At 43.2% G+C, this 18,930-nt stretch overlaps 1 protein-coding gene across 1 annotated transcript in view; it reads left to right on the forward strand.

Moving 5' to 3' along the window:
* PTPA (protein phosphatase 2 phosphatase activator) overlaps positions 1-18,930 on the forward strand; it is a 148,742-nt gene that overhangs the window by 62,287 nt on the left and 67,525 nt on the right. Inside the window, exons 6-8 of the mRNA XM_068248480.1 lie at positions 8,233-8,332; positions 10,921-11,045; positions 17,202-17,302. Of these exons, the coding sequence (XP_068104581.1) occupies positions 8,233-8,332; positions 10,921-11,045; positions 17,202-17,302 (326 nt within the window). The remainder of the gene's footprint in view (positions 1-8,232; positions 8,333-10,920; positions 11,046-17,201; positions 17,303-18,930) is intronic.

Here is an 18,930-nt window from a genome sequence, read left to right on the forward strand (position 1 = left end):
CTGTGTTCCTTTTTTTTTTTCTTTGCCTGAAAGAGTTAAATATCAGGTATGTAAGTGGCTGATTCAGACAGGAAGTGACTACAGTGTGATCCTCACTGATAAGAAATTCCAACTACAAAACACTTTCCTAGCAGAAAATGGCTTCTGACAGCAAGAAAGAGACACAAAAAGGGTAATTTCTTATCAGTGAGGGTCACACTGTAGTTACTTCCTGTCTGAGTCAGGACTGAGTCAGCCACTTACATACCTGATATTTAACTCTTTCAGGCAGAGAAAGAAAAAGAACACAGCAGTTATTTGTGTGTTAGGCACTGTACATACCCATGTCTATCTCATCATGTCACTTCAGGTATCCTTTAACTGAAAATAAAGTCTCTTTGTCTATAGTGTTGTCACACCACAAAACCTTTTTTTTTAATTATTTGTTTTGTTAATTACTGCTGTGGATTCCAGCACCCCTGTAGTTCTGTCCTCTGGGACATTCACTTTGTTTGAAACTCACATTTAAGCTTAGATATTTTTTTTTTTGTTAATGTGTCTAGTTTATTTTAAAGGACACCAGAAGTGAGAGGTGTATGGAGACTGCCATATTTATTTCCTTTAAAACAATAGCAGCTGCCTGGCTATTCTGTTGATCTCTCTGGCTGCAGTAGTGTCTGACTCACACACCTGAAACAAGCATGTTGCTAATCCAATAAAGACAAAAGAAATACAGAGAGCCCAATATAGTGTAGTTATCAAAACAAGGAGTTGGAAATGAAAAGGATATAATGTATATACTCACAAATGTGGGTTACCGCCTAGGAAGCCACTGTATAGGCAGGTGAGGAGATTAGACCTGTCCTCACTCAAGATTAGAAGTCGCTCTCTGTAGATAAGGAAAAAATGGGGATCAACCCTTCCACCAGGGGTGGATATTGGTAATGTAAGAGTGAACAGAGGCACCAGCAGGATAAAAGGTTCTAAAAGGCTTAAAATCCCTCAGGAGGTGGTGGTGGACTCGCCTCCCCGAAGCAGACAAGATACCGTCAGTTTTATGACAACAGGTTTATTAATATACTCCAAAACAAACAGTGCAACGCCTTTCACGGGTATGTTCCAGCTTCCTCAGGCAATACACAGATAGGAGTACACAGTATAGTCTCAAGGTCACGAATAGCGCCTCTAGAGGCACTATTTGTGACCTTGAGATTATACTGTGTACTCCTATCTGTTTATTGCCTGAGGAAGCTGGAACATACCAGTGAAAACGTTGCACTGTTTGTTTTGGAACTCCAGCCTAAACAAACATACTGTCATTAAAGTGAATGTTTACCGTTTAAAAAAAGAAAAAGTCAGATACTCACCTAAGGAGAGGGAAGGCTCAGTCCTAATGAGCCTTCCCTCTCCTCTCCCGGTGCCCGGTCCCGCGCAGGATCCCCCGTGGCAGTATTCGACCAGTTCGGTCAAATACTGCCACTTCCGCATGCCGAAGGGAGCTTGCGGGAGCACTCGGGCTCCCGATGACGCGGCCGCTCCATACTACGCATGCGCGAGCGCCCTCTATGACGCGCTCGCGCGTACGTAGTATGGAGCGGCCCGTCTTCGGAAGCCCGAGTGCTCCCGAAGATCTCCGAAGTTCCTGCGGCGGCGGCGGACGCGAACGGAGGAGCCAGCGCAGCACCGAGGGCACCGGGAGAGGGAAGGCTCATTAGGACTGAGCCTTCCATCTCCTTAGGTGAGTATCTGACTTTTTCTTTTTTTTAACGTACCCATTGGCTTTAAGTTACATTAGTTTTGTTATTTAAAATTGATAGGTAATATAATCTCTTGCACACACTGTTTTAAAAAAACAGGCAAATGTTTGATTTCATGATGGCAGCCATCTTTTTGGTTGAAAGGAGGTGACAGGGAGCATGAGACACAGTTCCAACTGTCCTGTGTCCTGAGCACCTCTCCCGGTTGCTAGGCAACGTGAATAACAACATAGGAAATCCCATCATGCTCTGCACAGCATCAGGGAAAAAAAGCCCGGGCTTTTTTCTTTAAAGGGTGGAGCTTAGGTAAAAATGCAGCTAAAAATGCTTTGGTAAGAAAAACAAAGTTCTGATGCTGTGAAACTGTTAAAGAAGCACCAAGCCTTTTCAGTTCTGCTGAGTAGATTTTTAGTCTGGAGGTTCACTTTAATCTGAAGTGGATTAAGAAATAATAATACGCCCTGAAAGGGAGACATCTAAAGGTCAAAAAGTAGTAATGCAGGAATCGAACAATTGTCATATAAGAACATTACAACCACAAGAGAGAGAGAAGCCATATGATCATATTCTTGAGAACTTTCTTGCAGGGAGTCTTCATCCAAAAAGTAATGAGATGAATCCAAGGTAATCCCAATAGGATTTGCACACATTATAGTGCAGTATCTAGATAGGAGTAATCATCAAAAAGAGAGTGTCAATCAGGGTATATTAATCACAGTAAATCTCGATTAACAAAAAAGTTATGGGGTCCCAGCAACAAGGAGGTGGTGGTTATATCAAACACCAGGCAGAATCGCATATGCGGTTTGTTCGAAGTGCTATGGAAAATGCATATGCGATTCTGCCTAGTGTGTTCCTACCTTCAGTCAAACATCTGGTCTGCATATCTATTCAGGGTCTATGGCTAAAAGTATTAAGGCTTGTACACAAGTGCAACTTTTCTGCATAATCAACCCGACGTCATGACAGACCGCACGATCAAGCGATTGCACGCTTGGATTTTCTGCGCACCAACAAACTGAACGACTTACTCGTCTGCCTATTGCGCACGCAAGCGAACAACAGACTGCACGAGATGGCCACATTCAAAACAAGTACAAGTCGTCTTGTACACACGTGACCAACTGCACGATATTAGTCCAAAAGTCATGTAAGTTGAACCGCCTGTTGGATTGTTAAAACTGCCTGTTATCAGTTGCTCGTCTAGTTTGTCACACGTTCACTCCCCCAACTATCGTCCAATAGACCAAGTTTGGACAATAGTTGGTTGGAAAAGTTGCGCATGTGTACGAGCCTTAGAGGTAGAGGATCAGCAAGACAGCCAGGCACTCAACATTGTTTAAAAGGAAGTAAATATTGTCAGCCTCTCTATCCCTCTCACTTCTCGTCAGTGATCTCCAGCTGCCTGACCACTCCCCTTTCTTGGGTAGTTTGAAGCCATGCCTCCCTAGGAAAGACCCAGCTTGTAGGGAGGTGCAGCTTCAGCTACCAAGCACAGCGGCTCTCACCTGCATGCCCATGTGACTAATACTAAGTGTTGTAAATTGAGAGGGTGAGCAGGCAGTTGTTAGTTGCTGAGGTGGATATTCAGATCTATGAGTGGGTGCAACATATTTTCCTCAGAAAACGTTTACAAACTCATTCTCATAATTTTGAATATCCTTCTCATTGTCATGAAGTGATTCATTGTATGCTTTAATTTTTGATCATCTGAGGGAGCAATTTATAAATACTTTCTGTTGTACTTGCTTTTATCTTATATACAAAAACCACAACGAAAGATTAAAGCGCTTTTTCCCTTGAGGACCCAACGTGCATAAGCTTCCCTCAGATCAGTACATAGTGATGTGTACATGGGATAAAGTTAGGTGATCATAAATGCCAGACTAAACAGGTGGCTTTTCAGTTTTGATTTAAACGTGTCCAGCCAGGGTTGGAGCTGTCTTGATTAAGTTTGGCAAGGCATTCCACGGGGTGGGGGCAGCATGGCAGAAAGCTCTGGCTCCAAAGGTTTTTATTTGGACTCTGGGAGTGGTCAAGTTATTAGAGCCTTTTGATCTGAGGTTGTACGAGGTGTGATGCAATTGCAACAAATCCTTCAGATAGATATCTTAGGGCCTACAGACTTAATGCACCATACAGTTTTCTTTCTCCCTGTATTCTGTTCCTAGCTTATTCCTAGCCTGCATCACTTTCTCCTCTGGATAGAATACATCTCATAGGTTTTCTTAATTCAGCCCTAAAAATGTATATACCGTAGCTTGGGACAGAAAAAAGGACAGACATGTAGAGAGAGAGTCTAGTGTATGTTACATAATTAGTTGTATCTCCAGAGTTTCAAAATCTGCGAGTTTCTAAAATCTGTGGAATTCAGTATGGTACCATCCACACTAACATAAGAGAAAAAGTATGGGAAAGTATGGGAAAAAGATTCTTCATAGCCACATAAGAGGAAGAAAGAGGCACAAATGTTCTTATTACTGAGGTTTGATGTTTTACAGTGAAAAGGGAAAATGCACATAGGTTGTTCAAGATTAATTTAATGCACCTGCTAAATTTGCTTTTAAAAGCACAGGCTCTAGGGCTCTAAAATAGAAGGTAGCTTACTAGATGGCTTACTAGATGGCTGTGAAAACTTTACTGGCACATATTTACTACCAGGATGAAATTAAAATGATATAAACAAGCAAAGTCATTAACCTAGAAATTGGAGGCCTTCAAAGTCAATGTAAAGGCCGGTACCCACTTAGTGATTTTTCTGACTCCTGCACAAAGTACCTCGAACGCTTGAAGTCTTTTCACGCTCGTCGTGTAACATTGCGCATGCCGACCGGTAGATGAAGGTAGATGGAACGCCAGAGCACTTGTCGTCAGGAAGACATCGCTGGATCCATCTCCCTGCATCACTTAGCTTTAGCCTCTACCTGCTATTCAAGAGCTGTATTTGTTAACTGACAGCTAATTGACCAGCATATAGTGGCTTTGTATGCTTGCATGGCTTGGTCGAGACAAAAATAAAATAATATAAAATGCAATACTGGGTAGAAGACTGCAGTTTTTAAACCACTGTTCTCTCCCTGTCTCAGCACCTGAACAATGTCCGTTTTGATTCCAGTTCATAATTTTGGGTTGACCTAGTCAGCATCCTGACTTGAAGCCAATAGATGTGCTGTGGGTGAAACTGAAAGAAGCAGTCTGTAAACTGTACAAATAGATGCCATTTTAAGTAGCTCAGTAGTTCAGATGAATTTTAGCCCTCCTTACAGTACAAAGTGTTATAAAGCATAGTGTCTCCTCCCCCCCCCCCCCCAGCCCCACCCTCAAACAGGTCTTTTTTTTAATACATCAAGTATACTACATCATGTATAAACACCCAACCTGCTCTCCCAATTACAACCCCTGCCACCCTCCGTTCATTCCCATATATATTCCATTCCTACTAAGCAATAACCACAGTTAACAAACATTAAGCTCAGACCAAATCTGCTTCTTTGGGTTCCACACAATGTTCATCCACGTCACTCAGACACTTAGCCCACATCGTCTTATGTATTTTGAGGGCAATATCTGTCCGTGTAGCGAGTCTATACAGATAAGCAAGGCATATTTGAGCTCATCTGGTGTGAAGAAGTCCACAGTGTTGGTGTCTGGCTGCAGCAGTTCTAGGAAGCATTAAAAGCCATTAGAGAGATTAGTTGATGTACCGGATTGGGAAGTCTGAGGAGTGGGCAGAGATAGGAAGGAAGCTGGCTCAGCAGGAAGGGTGGTAGATGATGGGGATAGGCGGCCTGCAGTGCATTCTGGGCTTCAAGCAGGCATCCTGCATTCATCTGTTCTGCGTACATCCTGAGAGGAGCATTGCCAAACACCAGACTAATGCGGAGGTTGCTACGTCAGATAACATGTGCCCACTGTAGCCCTTCAGCCATGGAAGTTCTAGGTGCATGATGGGACTTGTAGTTTTGTTGTAATTTGTGAAGAGCCTATTTTCAGCAGGTTTGTTAATCCTGCATAAGAGGTGGCAGTGAAGAGAGATTGGTCAATGAAGAATGGCTTGTAGTGAAGTAGACCTGAATTCTTGTACGGGACAGAAGGAAAAAATAGAGGGATGCACCTTGAATGTATTTAGAGTTTAGGCTGGTTAATTCCCCCACATCTGTGACTAATCACAACTGTAATTTTGATCTCTCAGCTGCGTCAGCTGGCTGTCTCGGCAAAGCAGCTCATTTCTAAACACACAACCTTTTGTCTGCTTCCATGAAAGCAGGAAGTAGACATCCTACAGATTTATTGCAGGATTTGTATCTGTTGTAACAAAGAAAAGTTTTTTCTTTAAACGTTATTATGCTGTTGCTTATCTTTTAGAGCAGAGAGGGAGCTCTGCGTTCAGGTCTGCTTTAAGATTTTACTTTTGTGCAACCTTGAAACCAGGTTGCCTTGGGCTGGCCATACACTATTCAATCTGACTTCAGAATCTTACCAACATCTATGCACTATGAGGTCAATGTGCCGGCTGCAGTGTGAAGATGATGTGGATCTTTTCATCACTGACTAGAGAGATACCAGGCATACATATAAAAAGGTCGCCACAGCAATTTGTGCATCAAAAATAGCAGATATTCTTCTATCGCCTAACCTGACCCTTTTCTCACTTGAAACCCCAATCCCCCCCCCATGCAATTACTGCTGATATGTGCACCATCTTTGCTGCTGACTGCTGTTTCATTGGGCGTTGTCACAGGTGCCCCTGTGATTGGCAACAATTAGTGCCTATACAACTCGAAATGTGGGTCCCTGATAAAATAGCCAGGGCTGCCCACTATACAAAATGTGGCTGTGTCAGCACCTATGGTGGTGCCTAAATTACCTATTTCGGTCACCAGAGTCCTGCCCAGATGACTGCTGTCTCTAAAGAGTACCTGTCACAGTATTTACTGTCAGATATGGACTAAATCGTATCCTAGTGGCAGGAAAATAAACGTACAAAAGAGTCAAAGGATGTTAGAAAAAAACAAACCGGCCTGTTTTGTAGTAAGAGCATGTGTAGTGAGAGAGTTACTGAGAACTTTCGGTCACTAGAGATGATTTCATTTTGCCATCATGTCTTTTTAACCTTCTAGCCAGAATTTTATGCAGATTTTGTTTAAGGGTCGGTTTAAACTTGTTTCAAAACCGTATCCATGGCTCCGTTTCCTTTTTGCCCTGGACAAAACCGGAGCCACGGATGCTAATGTTAAAAATAGCGTCCGTCTTCACACTTCACAAAATGGATCCGTGGGCTCCGTTTTAGAAAACTGAACGGAGAGTCCGGATTTTGCAGATTTTCACGTAGCCCGGATACCCGCAGAGGCAGTTAAACGCAACATAAAAACGGATCTCCCTCTACACAGAGAACTTTGCACACAAAACAGATGCCAAAGCAGATTGCCTACTGCCTGCTCCTCCCCTCAGAGTCATCTTTGCGGACCTCTTTATCCAATAGAAACACACAGGAAGGAAGGACACGTTTTCGACATGTTTAAAGGACAACTGAAGTGAGAGGGATATGGAGGCTGCCATATTTATTTCCATTTAAGAAATACCAGTTGCCTGGCTCTCCTGCTGATGCTCCTCCTCTAGTACCCATAGACCCTGAACAAGCATGCAGCAGATCAGGTGTTTTTGACATTATTGTAAGATCTGACAAGATTAGCTGCATGCTTGTTTCTGGTGTTATTCAGACACTACTGCAGCGAAATAGAACAGCAGGGCTAAAAGGAAATAAATATGGCAGCCGCCCTATACCTCTCACTTCAGTTTATTTTTAAACAGACTGGAAACGTATGCTGCAAAAGTACAACATTTTGAAAAACCGGATCAGTTTTTAGAAAAACGGATCCGTTTAAAACGCATTCCGATCTGCAACCTGACAAGTGTGGACCGACCCTTAACTTAAAGAGGAACTCCAGTGAAAATAATGTAATAAAAAAAAGTGCTTTATTTTTACAATAATTATGTATAAATGATTTAGTCAGTGTTTGCCCATTGTAAAATATTTTAAAATCCGTAAACTGCCAGAAATTACTCGGTACTCAGAGCTTCTTGTGGGAGGGGTTTCAACACAATATCAGTCATTCAGCGCCCCCTGATGGTCTGTTTGTGAAAAGGAATAGATTTCTCATGTAAAAGGGGGTATACTGATTGGGATAAAGTTCAATTCTTGGTCGGAGTTCCTCTTTAAGTCTTGTTTGCATTTTATTGAGTTTTTAATAACAAGTCTATCAACAATGGATCCACCTACTCCACTTACATTATTTGAATTTGTTAGAATTTTTGAATTCATGTTATTGTTTTGGCAGTACAGTGCAGAGGTCTTCCATCAAGTCTGTGGCCATGGAGCCTGAAGCAGCAGCTCTGACCTCACAACATGAGCTGCTCATCCTATGTCTCTACATAATCCCTGGTGCTCCTGCACACTCTTCCTGCACACTGACCAGTTTCCTCTCTTTCTTGGCAGGACATGAAGCTGCGTTTGCTGCCTTTCTCTGCTGCTTGTGTAAAATTGGCGTTCTTCAGGTGGATGACCAGCTCGCAATTGTCTTCAGAGTGTTCAATCGGTGAGCAAGAAGGAACAGGGAGGTTCTGATCTCTGTACAAAAAAAAATTGCAAATTTGGCAAAATGTCATGCAAATGGTATGAGTTAGGGAGAGTTTGAATATGGTGGGGGAATTTTCAGGTTGCTTGTGAACTCAGTTCGCCATGTTGGTATCCACCTTATTTGATTCAGCTGACATTTTTTGAAAAGAAATACATATTTCCGGGGTAGAATTTGACAACAGCGCTGAATCCTGTAGGGTGGTACACAATCAGAAGCCCTAGTAGCTGCAGCTCTGGCGGTTTGAGTCTGCCAGGAGAAAAGAGCAATATATATGTTCTGTGTCTTGTATTGTCTCATACACACGCTAGATGGTTCCTGGCCAAGGCAGCCATTTGGGACCGCCCCCATGCAGAATCTAGCGTGTGTACAGGTCTCCTCTGAGGAGGCTTAATGAGCCAGCGTGACAGATCTTTAAGCAACAGTTGGTGGCCTAGTCCATTGTATCCCTCCTTACACCTCCCACAGGAGTGCTCCATCCTTTTTGGTGCCTTCTGCTTTCCTTCTTTCTTCATAGACACAGAATGCATTGCTCAGCTGTTGCCTGGCAATGCTTCTGCACAGAACTGGAGTCCTGCAGTGTTACCCGTGGAATCGAGTTCGATCCTGGTGGGTGATACAAATTGTGAGCAAAGTCTCTGTGTGAGCGAGCGTGTGATGTATGCACCTTTTAGCCTCACCCTGAGTAGAGTTTCTCCAGTTTAATGGACAATGATCTAAGCAATTTCAAGATAAAGTAGCCATCACTAAGACTAGCAAACTCATTAGTTAAGGCCCATACCCACTGTGCAATTTTTACTGCAATTTTTCCAACAAGCAGTTATTTCCACGATCTTGCGACGTGGGTACAAGAGTACGATTACACGAAAGACGTTTGGTGATACAAGCTAATACTCTTCAAGATTCCCACGCTCCTGTGCAAAGTACCGTGAATGTTTGAACTCTGGTTTGCACCTGTCGTGTGCCGTCTCTTGTTCCTGTGGGTAGGAAGATGGATCCGGGAACCTTGTTTGTGGGAAGACATCGCTGAAAGGTTCCCTGATACATCGTCAGGTAAGTATTCAGCATATTAGCCATTTACACGCTGAAAGTAGCCACCAGAAATATTATAGAACTTTATATACAAAGCGCTAACCTATTACACAACGCTGTACAATAGATAGGAGAGACATTGAACGTTAAACAGTGTTACATGTGCATCTCATGGTAATGTCCCCTCTTTACAGAAGCTGTTGCTGTGATTTGATAACGCACAGATCTTTCTCTAACATAGCGCCTTCACAGAGGTGGTGATCAATAATTTCTACTTAGAGCATTTCTGAGATTCAGCTTAATGATTTTTTTTTTTTTTTACATATTCATGAGAAACAAAATAATTGGTATAGGAGAGGTTTATAGTAAATTAATGAAAACCTTTTTTTTTCCTGGTGCTAAAGTTTTATAAAAGTTGAAGGCTTTAAAGATCCTGACATGTGGCCCTCCGTAATCCTTAGTCATTTTTGTTGGGCATGGTAAGAGAGTGTGTAGTATGTGTGCTGGAGTATGTTTATGATCCTCGGTGAAAACACCCTTATTACCAGTCTCCCTTATTAAATCTATATTTACTTAGGGCAAGGTTTTACTAAGCACAGATCAGCATACAATCTATTAGAATAAAATTATAGGCTAATAGAGACCAAGCAGGAAGGCCTATTGCGCCTTGCTGGCCTTCTGTATTTTTTGGACTATAAGACTCACTTTTTCTCCCTGAAAATTGGGGGGGAAAAAATCAAATATAGTCCAAATGCAGGGAGTTTCTGACTTGTTGAACGCCTGCTAATACCAACCTCCAACCCACCTCAATGTCTGGGGCTTCCTGTACTGTGCCCATGCAAAGGAGGACACGGGACAAACGGAGGACACAGGGTACACAAAGGGGCATATAGGAGGACATGAAGGCAGAGGCGGATACAAGGGGGACAGAGGAGGACATAGGGAGGTACAAGGGGGCATGTGGTACAAAGAGGGCATAATCCACAAGATGCCCCTTCACCATGGATGCACCAGGTTTCTTTTTTTTCCCCTAGCTTTCATTCTCTAAACCTATTGGGTGTCAAGCTGATTAGTGTTGTTTTTTTTTCATAGCTAGATGTGTGCATCTTGATTATAGCACACATTGTAGAATACGTATGAAAGTGGACTATATACTGTAAATACAGTTGCAGCAGCAGACCACCTCTAAACATGCAGACTCTGATGAGACAAACTGATGGGTTTGACCAGAGCTAGTTCTCTATATTGGTTTGATGACTTGTAGAGGTGGTATTTTCCTGCACTCTGCTACATCCATAGAGTTCCCAGGAATGGTACCCAGCCATTGCCAGTGTCCAGTATGAGATCTGGAAGCACTAGAAAATGAAAGCAATGGCTATACAATATGCCCTGGTTAATTCCCACCAGACTCATCCGTATAGGGCTTCCATGCTGATAATCTCACAGTAATATCATGGAATTTACCACCAACATGTGACTCATGTCTTTCCTTCTCCTGCTATGCTTCATACCCACAGATACCTGGAAGTCATGCGGAAGCTTCAGAAGACCTATAGGATGGAGCCTGCTGGCAGCCAGGGGGTCTGGGGCCTCGATGACTTCCAATTCCTACCCTTTATATGGGGCAGCGCTCAGCTTGTAGGTAAAAACAATGTCTATACGGAACAGTTATTGTCTTTATTTAATATGTGGCGGTCCTGGGCCCCAAATCGGTAAACGTTTTTGGGTACTTGCTTATTAAGTTTTGGGGCTTTCTCCTGTAGCTGATCCCGCCCCGAAGGGACAGCACTTTGCATCTTGGGATCAGCTGCCCTCCACGTGTCCATAGCTTCTTCCATACCTTCCTTGGCCATCATGCAGCATAGAGGGTGTGGTACCAATGGAGTCCGAGGACCTTCCAAAGGAGACAAAAAACGAGACAGGGACACCAGGAGCCCCTGATAGTGTAGCACGTGGAGGGTATGGGACACTCAACAACAGTATGTGCAGAATACTCACAAGAATAGGTTGCAAGACCGGTAACCCCAGTGTAACGGCTGGTGAGGAAAGCCCGTCCTCAATCAGGTTCTTTAGTCTTTGACAATGTTGGACACTCTCCAGGAAAAGAAAAAGAGGTGTAAGGGTTCCAAGGAACCAACATAAATGGCCAACACCCCGAGCTGAGGGGGTTGGTGTGGTATATTGCTGGGAGGGAGGAGGCACCCCAAGATTTTATGTGTGGAAAGGATAATGTCAGCTGGATAAAACATAAATAAATAGGCTTACTTCTAAAAGAAGGGGGTAGCCCAAATAAACTAATAACATTTTTAATAGAAACCAGACACTTGAATGATAAAGGCCTCGATTCATAAAGCATTACCTCATGCGGTAATGCTGAAAACAGCAGACTTTACCGACCACTTAGCAAAATGTCAATTCATAAAGGCTGTTACCGCATGAAAAGCTGACATTACCGACGAGGGAGCTAAATTACCGACTTGGCTGCAGTTACCGACAACACATGTCAGTAAATTGTCAGCAAATGTCAATTCATAAAGCCTTCAACATGCGGTAAGCCTGGCGGTAGTTACCGACACCTCTGGTGAGGTCTTAAGTTACCGACAGCTCTGACAGCTCTGATTAATGCAAAGTGCAGAGATCCGAAAGTCTGTTTGATTCATCTGTGGAGAGAGCCGGAGAGACGTCTGTGTGAATCATTTCAGCAGGCAGGGAAAGACTGTGTGACTCATCTGTCTGAGTCATCAGTGGAAAGAGTCGGCTGTGTGAGTAATTTCTGCAGGCAGGGAAAGACTGTGTGACTCATCTGTCTGAGTCATCAGTGGGAGAGCCAGAGAGAGCCGTCTGTGTGATTCATTTCTGCAGGGCAAAGAGGGAATCGGGACACTGCTGTACTCTACCGCTCAATGGGCTGCGGTAATTTACCGACCTCCAAGGGCAGCTGGGGAAATCTTTATGAATTAGCACACAGACCGGGAAAATACCGAGTGCGGTATTTTCCCGACAAGATTTTTGTTATCGCACTGCTGTTTATGAATCGAGGCCAAAGTGTTTTGCAGGCAGGGAGCGTCTCTAAGCATAGAGGCGCTCCCTGCTTGCAAAAGACTAGTGTTGAGACACTTGTTATTTGATCTGAGGAAGCGGACTGTGATCCGTAAAATGCGTTATCATTCAATTGTCTGGTTTCTATCAAAAATTGTATTCGTTTATTTGGGCTACCCCCTTCTTTTAGAGGTAAGCGTAAATATTTAGGTTTTATCCGGCTGACCCTATCACTTCCACACATCACATCTTTGGGCGCTTCCTCCCTCCCACTAATATCATGCAGCATAGCTCGGCCCCTTGTTGCCCTATGCTCCCTAACCCCCTCCTCCTCCCCGCCCCCTTTCTCTCCGTTGTTACCAGAAAGGAAGCCTGTCCAAGCCTTCCCGAGGGGCATCCAGGCAGCAGCTGCATGGCATCACTTTCCGGCTGCAGGGAGGACAAGGATCATGGGCAACATAATGCATATGGTTTAATCATATAATGCAGTTGATTTGTGGGTAATCAGCTGCTGTTCAATCCCCCCCCCCCCCCCCCCCCAAAGGAGATATTTTCGCACCTTAGCAATAAACTACCTTTTCAGCTCCAGCAATGAAAGAAGTACTTAGGATAACTTGCAGATATACTTAAAGTGGTATAAAGCTCAGCATTTCTTCTTTGCTCTAAAAGATTCTTTAAAGCATAAAACCTACCACCAGAAAAAAAAAACATTCTTAAACATTCTTCAGTGGGAACTTAAATCCGAAGTTGAGGAAGTGGTTACATTTTCTTGTTTGTTTCCTTATCAGCCACTATTAGTAAACATTTTGTTTGTGTTAGGCTGAAACGCTGCCAGGAAAGTGTACACAGAAGACAAATTCTCACCAGATACATTATAATATGTAAATACAGCATCTATGCAATAAATTGCAATGGCAGCTTTCAGAGCAGATACTACATTGAGAACTTGTAATTTGTAAATGGACTATATTTGTGCAAAAATGCGAATATGATAACTTTATGGGTAATAAAAAGTATGAAAACATTTTTTATCGAATGTCATGTTATAGTTTAATCCCGCTTTAAAGGATAACTGTACTTTTGGAACAAAGGAAATCTTATATCCCCATGTTGCTTTGCCAGCAGTTCAGATCAGCTATAGGACTTCTAGTAGACACCGAGGCGGAGACCACTCCAGAATGGCGGAAGGACCTGCCAAAAGTGTCATCATCAAATAACTTCCACTCCTAGGATTGCATATATTCATAGAAAAGTAACATGCATGAATAATGGTATTTGTATTTCTGTCCAGAACAGAAGTTATCGCCTCCTCTTTTCCTCACATCAGAATTGCACAGTTCACAGCTACGTTGCTCTAGCTGAAGTGAACTCAGACACTGGAACCAGCTGTGATGTTTGTTTACCTTTAGAAATTGCCTGCCTGCCTCATTGTGAAAACTGCCTCGTTATGCTCTCAGATGCTACCTAGATGGGAGTGTTTGCTCCAACTGCTGTATGTGCAGAGCCAACATCTCTGTGGATGTTTAGAGGATAAATATCCACAGCGAAAGTTTAGGCATTAAAGTACACCATTTCCTAACCATGAGAAAACTAAACCCAGATTATGGCTACAACAGAAGAACGGGAGTTTTATTATTCGGTAGAAGTTTTCTTTTTATTGATATTCACTATTTTAGCGCAGCCTTGTTTAAAAAAAAACCGTGTGACTTGTCTGTGGAAGGTACATGCTGCTTTTCAGTGTTCTCTTGCCTCTAACCGCCAGGAAACATGTGTAGCAGTTTTCTTCCTGTGTTCGTCCTTCTCTGCAGCGTCTCACAGCTCAGTACGTCTGAACTGGCAGACTTGATTAGCTCCCATAATGCAGTGCGGCCTGTGAATGCTGAGTCCTGTCCAAGCTGTGCATTGCCGTCAGCCTGAAGTAATGCAGGGAGGTAGGGAGACCACACAGGCACATCCTATGTTCAGCGATTGCTGGTACTGGGCTGCTCTCATATTTTAAGGATAGTAAAAGAAGCTGTATTCGGATTGAATTATTTTTCTTAAAGGGAACCTGTACTGAGTAAAATTATTTAAAATAAACACATAAGGTAACTTCAAATGAACATTACATAGTTACCTTGCCATCAGTTCCTCTCAGAAGCTCACCATTTTCTTCTGACCATGATCTCTTCCAGTTCTGACAACATTTTGTCAGAACTGAAATATATCAGTTGCTGTCAGTTATATATCAGTTGCTGTCAGTTACAGCTGAGAGGAGAACTGGTGTGTCCATGTTTCCCTATGGCTCAAGTGGGTGATATTACAGTTTAACTGTGTGCTGACCAGGAAGCTGTTATGGGGTAATGGCCATTTTCAAAATGGAGGATGGAGAATTCCCTTGATCACAGTAGACAAACATGATACAGGAGAGGAGAAAGAGATTGAGGAGTAAACACACAGGAGGTAATTATGGCCTGTGTATGGTTATTTTGACTTTTAATTTTCAGTACAGGTTTTCTTTAAGGGGAGATTAGATAATGCTGATTCTCCCAGTGACCCAACCCCCCTCTCCTTGCTGAGCTGCAGCTCCGCTCTGGGTACACCATGCGCTGTGTAGCGCCTGGTATCGCGTGACTGTAGCGCCAATGCTATAATCTGCAGCCGTGTACCGTTCCGTTTTCAAAGCTGCATACATTTCCATACACATTTTAAATAATCCTGCTTTACTATTATTTACTATTTTATATAGCACTGACATCTTCCGCAGTATATTGTCTTGTCACTTAACTGTCCCTCATGCTGGGCATACACGGCTCATTTTTTCCGCTCGATTCTCCCATTCGATCGTTTCGCTGCTCGATTCTGCAGTCGATTTTCTTATCTTCTGCTCGTTTTTAAAAAAATCTTTTTCCTTTCACTGCTATCACAAATCAAGCGGCGAAGCGATCGAGCGGGAGACCGGACATGTCGAAAATTATCTATTGAGCCATCTAAATGGCTCAAAAACGAACCGTGTATTCCCAACATCAGTGGCTCACAATCTAATCCCTGCCATAGTCATGTGACTATGTAAGTGTCATGTAGTGTATATGTATCCTAGTCTAGGGCCAATTTAGGGCAAAGCCAATTAACTTATCTGTATGTTTTTGGGATGTGGGAGGAAACCGGAGTGCCCAGAGGAAACCCACAAAGACACGGGGAGAATTGCAAACTCCATGCAGATAGTGCCCATGCGGGGTATCTAACCAGGGGCCCAGCGCTGCAACTATCTTTCCATCCCTACTAAAGTACTCAACAGAATTCCTGCATCGATGCAGGATTATGCAAATTTTGTATGCAGCTTAAAAATAAGCCAATCAAATCCTGCCAAGGAGGAATTGGATTGGTCGATTTTCAAACTGCAGAAGATTGGTATCCAAAATTTTTATAAACCTGCATCAACTTGGAATTATTTTCATCCCTACTAGAGTTGATCAGTGGGATACTAATAATGGATGCTGCCAGGATTTGTGACAGTCAAACCTGACAGGAAGTGGATTTAACTGGCCCTATTCCAAGTTGCAAACATTTTACTTTAATTTACATGCAATCCAGAATGTATAGCATCTCATTGACCAATAGATACCATTCTACTGACCGATTATTCTAGTTCCCACTGGGAGTTTCAGCTAAACATCTGCTTGGTCCCCACCCAGGCCTAGATATACATCACAGAAGCCTATAGGCATAGATGTTTTGGCACCCTAGACTTTGGGCTTGATTCAGTAAACGGTGCTAACCCAGTTAGCACGCCTAAAGACTTTGGGCGTGATAACTAGGGTGCTAACTGGGTTAGCACCGTCTACTAAATTTGCGCAAAGTCCCACGCGCAAACATTAGCGCACGCACAGCGTGGTGCGCATCGCGGTGCGACGCAAACTGAGCGCCTATAAGGTTGCATTGTGTGCAATGTTAAGGTCGCACCCAATGCGACCTTATAGGCGCATCGGGTGTGCCGTTTTGTCGCACTGCGATGCACGGTTTCGCGCGCACCGTGCTGTGCGCACGCAAAGTTTTCCGCGTGGGAATTTGCGCGATGTGAATTTATCACGCCTAAACTAACTTTAGGCGTGATATAGGGCTTTTCACAGGCGTGCTAACACTTAGCACGGTTTACTGAATCAAGCCCTTTGTCCTCCACAAATCTTCAAACCACACGTGTGCTGGCTGGCCCAGATGTCAACTCTCCCCTATTTCCCATGCCTGGCGTAAGTAGACAGAGTTGCCACTTAATAATAAGGGTACCTCTGGCTGCCTAATACTAAGTGCTAGAGGGGCCCCCAAGCATTAGGTAGCTTGAGGTGCCCTCGTGTGAAGGAGATCCCAGTGGTATGCTGAGTGCCAGGTGAGTAACCTCTCATTTATGTCCCACTCGGGACTCTGCATAGAGGAGGAGGGAGGCACTTATGGAATGGAGTAAGTCACCTTCCCATCATCAGGCGCCTGTAGGCACAAACCTACAGTGCTTTATGGAAAATATGGCCCTGCCCCCACCCCCTCCACAGGACAAAATGGAAGCCAAACAGCTCATCTGTCCAGCAATTATGGGAAATCAATTCCACAAAGCGGTCTCAAACAATAGTTTGGGCAGCATTCATCTCCCGTATGCACAGAGCTTTAGGATGATTATTGTAAGTTGAATCTCCTAGTTGGCAGGTGTCGGTCTATCACCTCTGTTCTGCACAGTGTGGTATAGGGGTGACTTGGGGAAGATATCTCACCTCCAGTCCATGTTTTGCAGATCACTCCACGGTGGAGCCCAGGCACTTTGTGGACGAGAAGGTGGTAAATGAGCATCACAAGGATTACATGTTCCTGGAGTGCATCCTGTTTATAACACAGGTGAGTCGTATTCCTTTCCTGACCATATTGCCATCTACTATCACTAGTCTTGTTCATCACAGTGCCTGAAGTTAGGGCTCTCTGCTCCTGACGTTACCAGTCTTCTTCATATCTCCATAGGAAAATCAGGGATGAGAAAGGAAATTTAGAATATGGAAGGGGAGAGGCGGGGTTATTGGTTCACAGTACAGAGTTTTCTTTCCGATGAGTTAAATGAGGCCCGTGGTTCTTGCCTCATCTCCCTTTGTATACAGTAGAATCTCTTTATAGTAAACGCAAAGGGACCAGGGCAAGTATCAGAAGTTTACTCTATCAGTACTCAAGCACATAAAGTATACTACAGTACTTTATCTTAATTCAGTTAATAATTGGGAGTCATTTCATTTATTTTATTTATTTTAAATGCTTCAGCAAGCGAGCACAGACTGCCTTTAAAGTGAACCTCCGGACTAAAAATCTACTCAGCAGAACTGAAAAGGCTCGGTGTTTCTTTAACAGTTTCACAGCATCAGAACTTTGTTTTTCTTACCAAAGCATCATTTTTAGCTGCATTTTTAGCTAAGCTCCACCCATCAAAGAAAACTGCCCGGGCTTTTTTCCCCTGATGCTGTGCAAAGCTGTGCACTGTTGCAAATTACAGAGGCAGAAGAGTCTCAATCTTCTAACTGTAATATTAAATACTTAACGCAGGAAGAAGTAAAGGCAAGACTAAATAAATTAAAAATAGACAAGGCACCTGGCCCGGATGGCATGCATCCTCGGGTCCTAAGAGAATTAAGTTCAGTTATAGCTAAGCCCCTTTATCTTATCTTTTGTGACTCTCTTGCAACTGGCAGAGTCCCAGTGGATTGGCGTACAGCCCACGTTTTCCCATTATTTAAGAAGGGCAAAAAATCTGATCCAGGAAATTATAGACCTGTAAGCTTAACATCAGTTGTATGCAAACTATTTGAGGGGTTACTAAGAGATACTATACATGACTTCATAGTAGAAAATAATCTTATTTCTCAGCATCAACATGTCTTTACTAAAGACAGGTCCTGTTTGACTAACATGCTCAGCTTTTATGAGGTAGTGAATGCTAATATGGATATTGGGAATGCTGTAGATGTGATATACTTGGACTTTGCAAAGGCCTTTGACACTGTTCCCCACAGAAGTCTGGTGCAAAAGTTGAGGATGCAAGGACTGGGGAAGAGTTTGTGTGCATGGATAGGGAACTGGCTAATGGACAGAAAACAAAGAGTTTTGGTCAATGGATCGTACTCAAAATGGGAGACTGTTTGCAGTGGGGTCCCACAGGGGTCTGTACTGGGTCCAGTGCTCTTCAATTTATTTATTAATGACCTAGTAGATGCAGTAGTGAGCAATGTTGCTATTTTTGCAGATGATACAAAATTGTGCAGAATCATCAACTCTCAGGAAGATAGTGTCATATTGCAACAGGATCTGGATAGGATGGCTATATGGGCATATACATGGCAGATGAAGTTCAATGTTGACAAATGTAAAGTCATGCATTTTGGTCGTACCAATGATCTAGCACCATACAAAATAAATGGGATACAGTTGGGGACATCAAACTTGGAGAAGGACTTAGGAGTACTCATCGACAACAAGTTAAATAA

Source organism: Hyperolius riggenbachi, chromosome 8 (genome assembly GCF_040937935.1).
Source record: "Hyperolius riggenbachi isolate aHypRig1 chromosome 8, aHypRig1.pri, whole genome shotgun sequence".
Lineage (NCBI taxonomy): Eukaryota > Metazoa > Chordata > Amphibia > Anura > Hyperoliidae > Hyperolius > Hyperolius riggenbachi.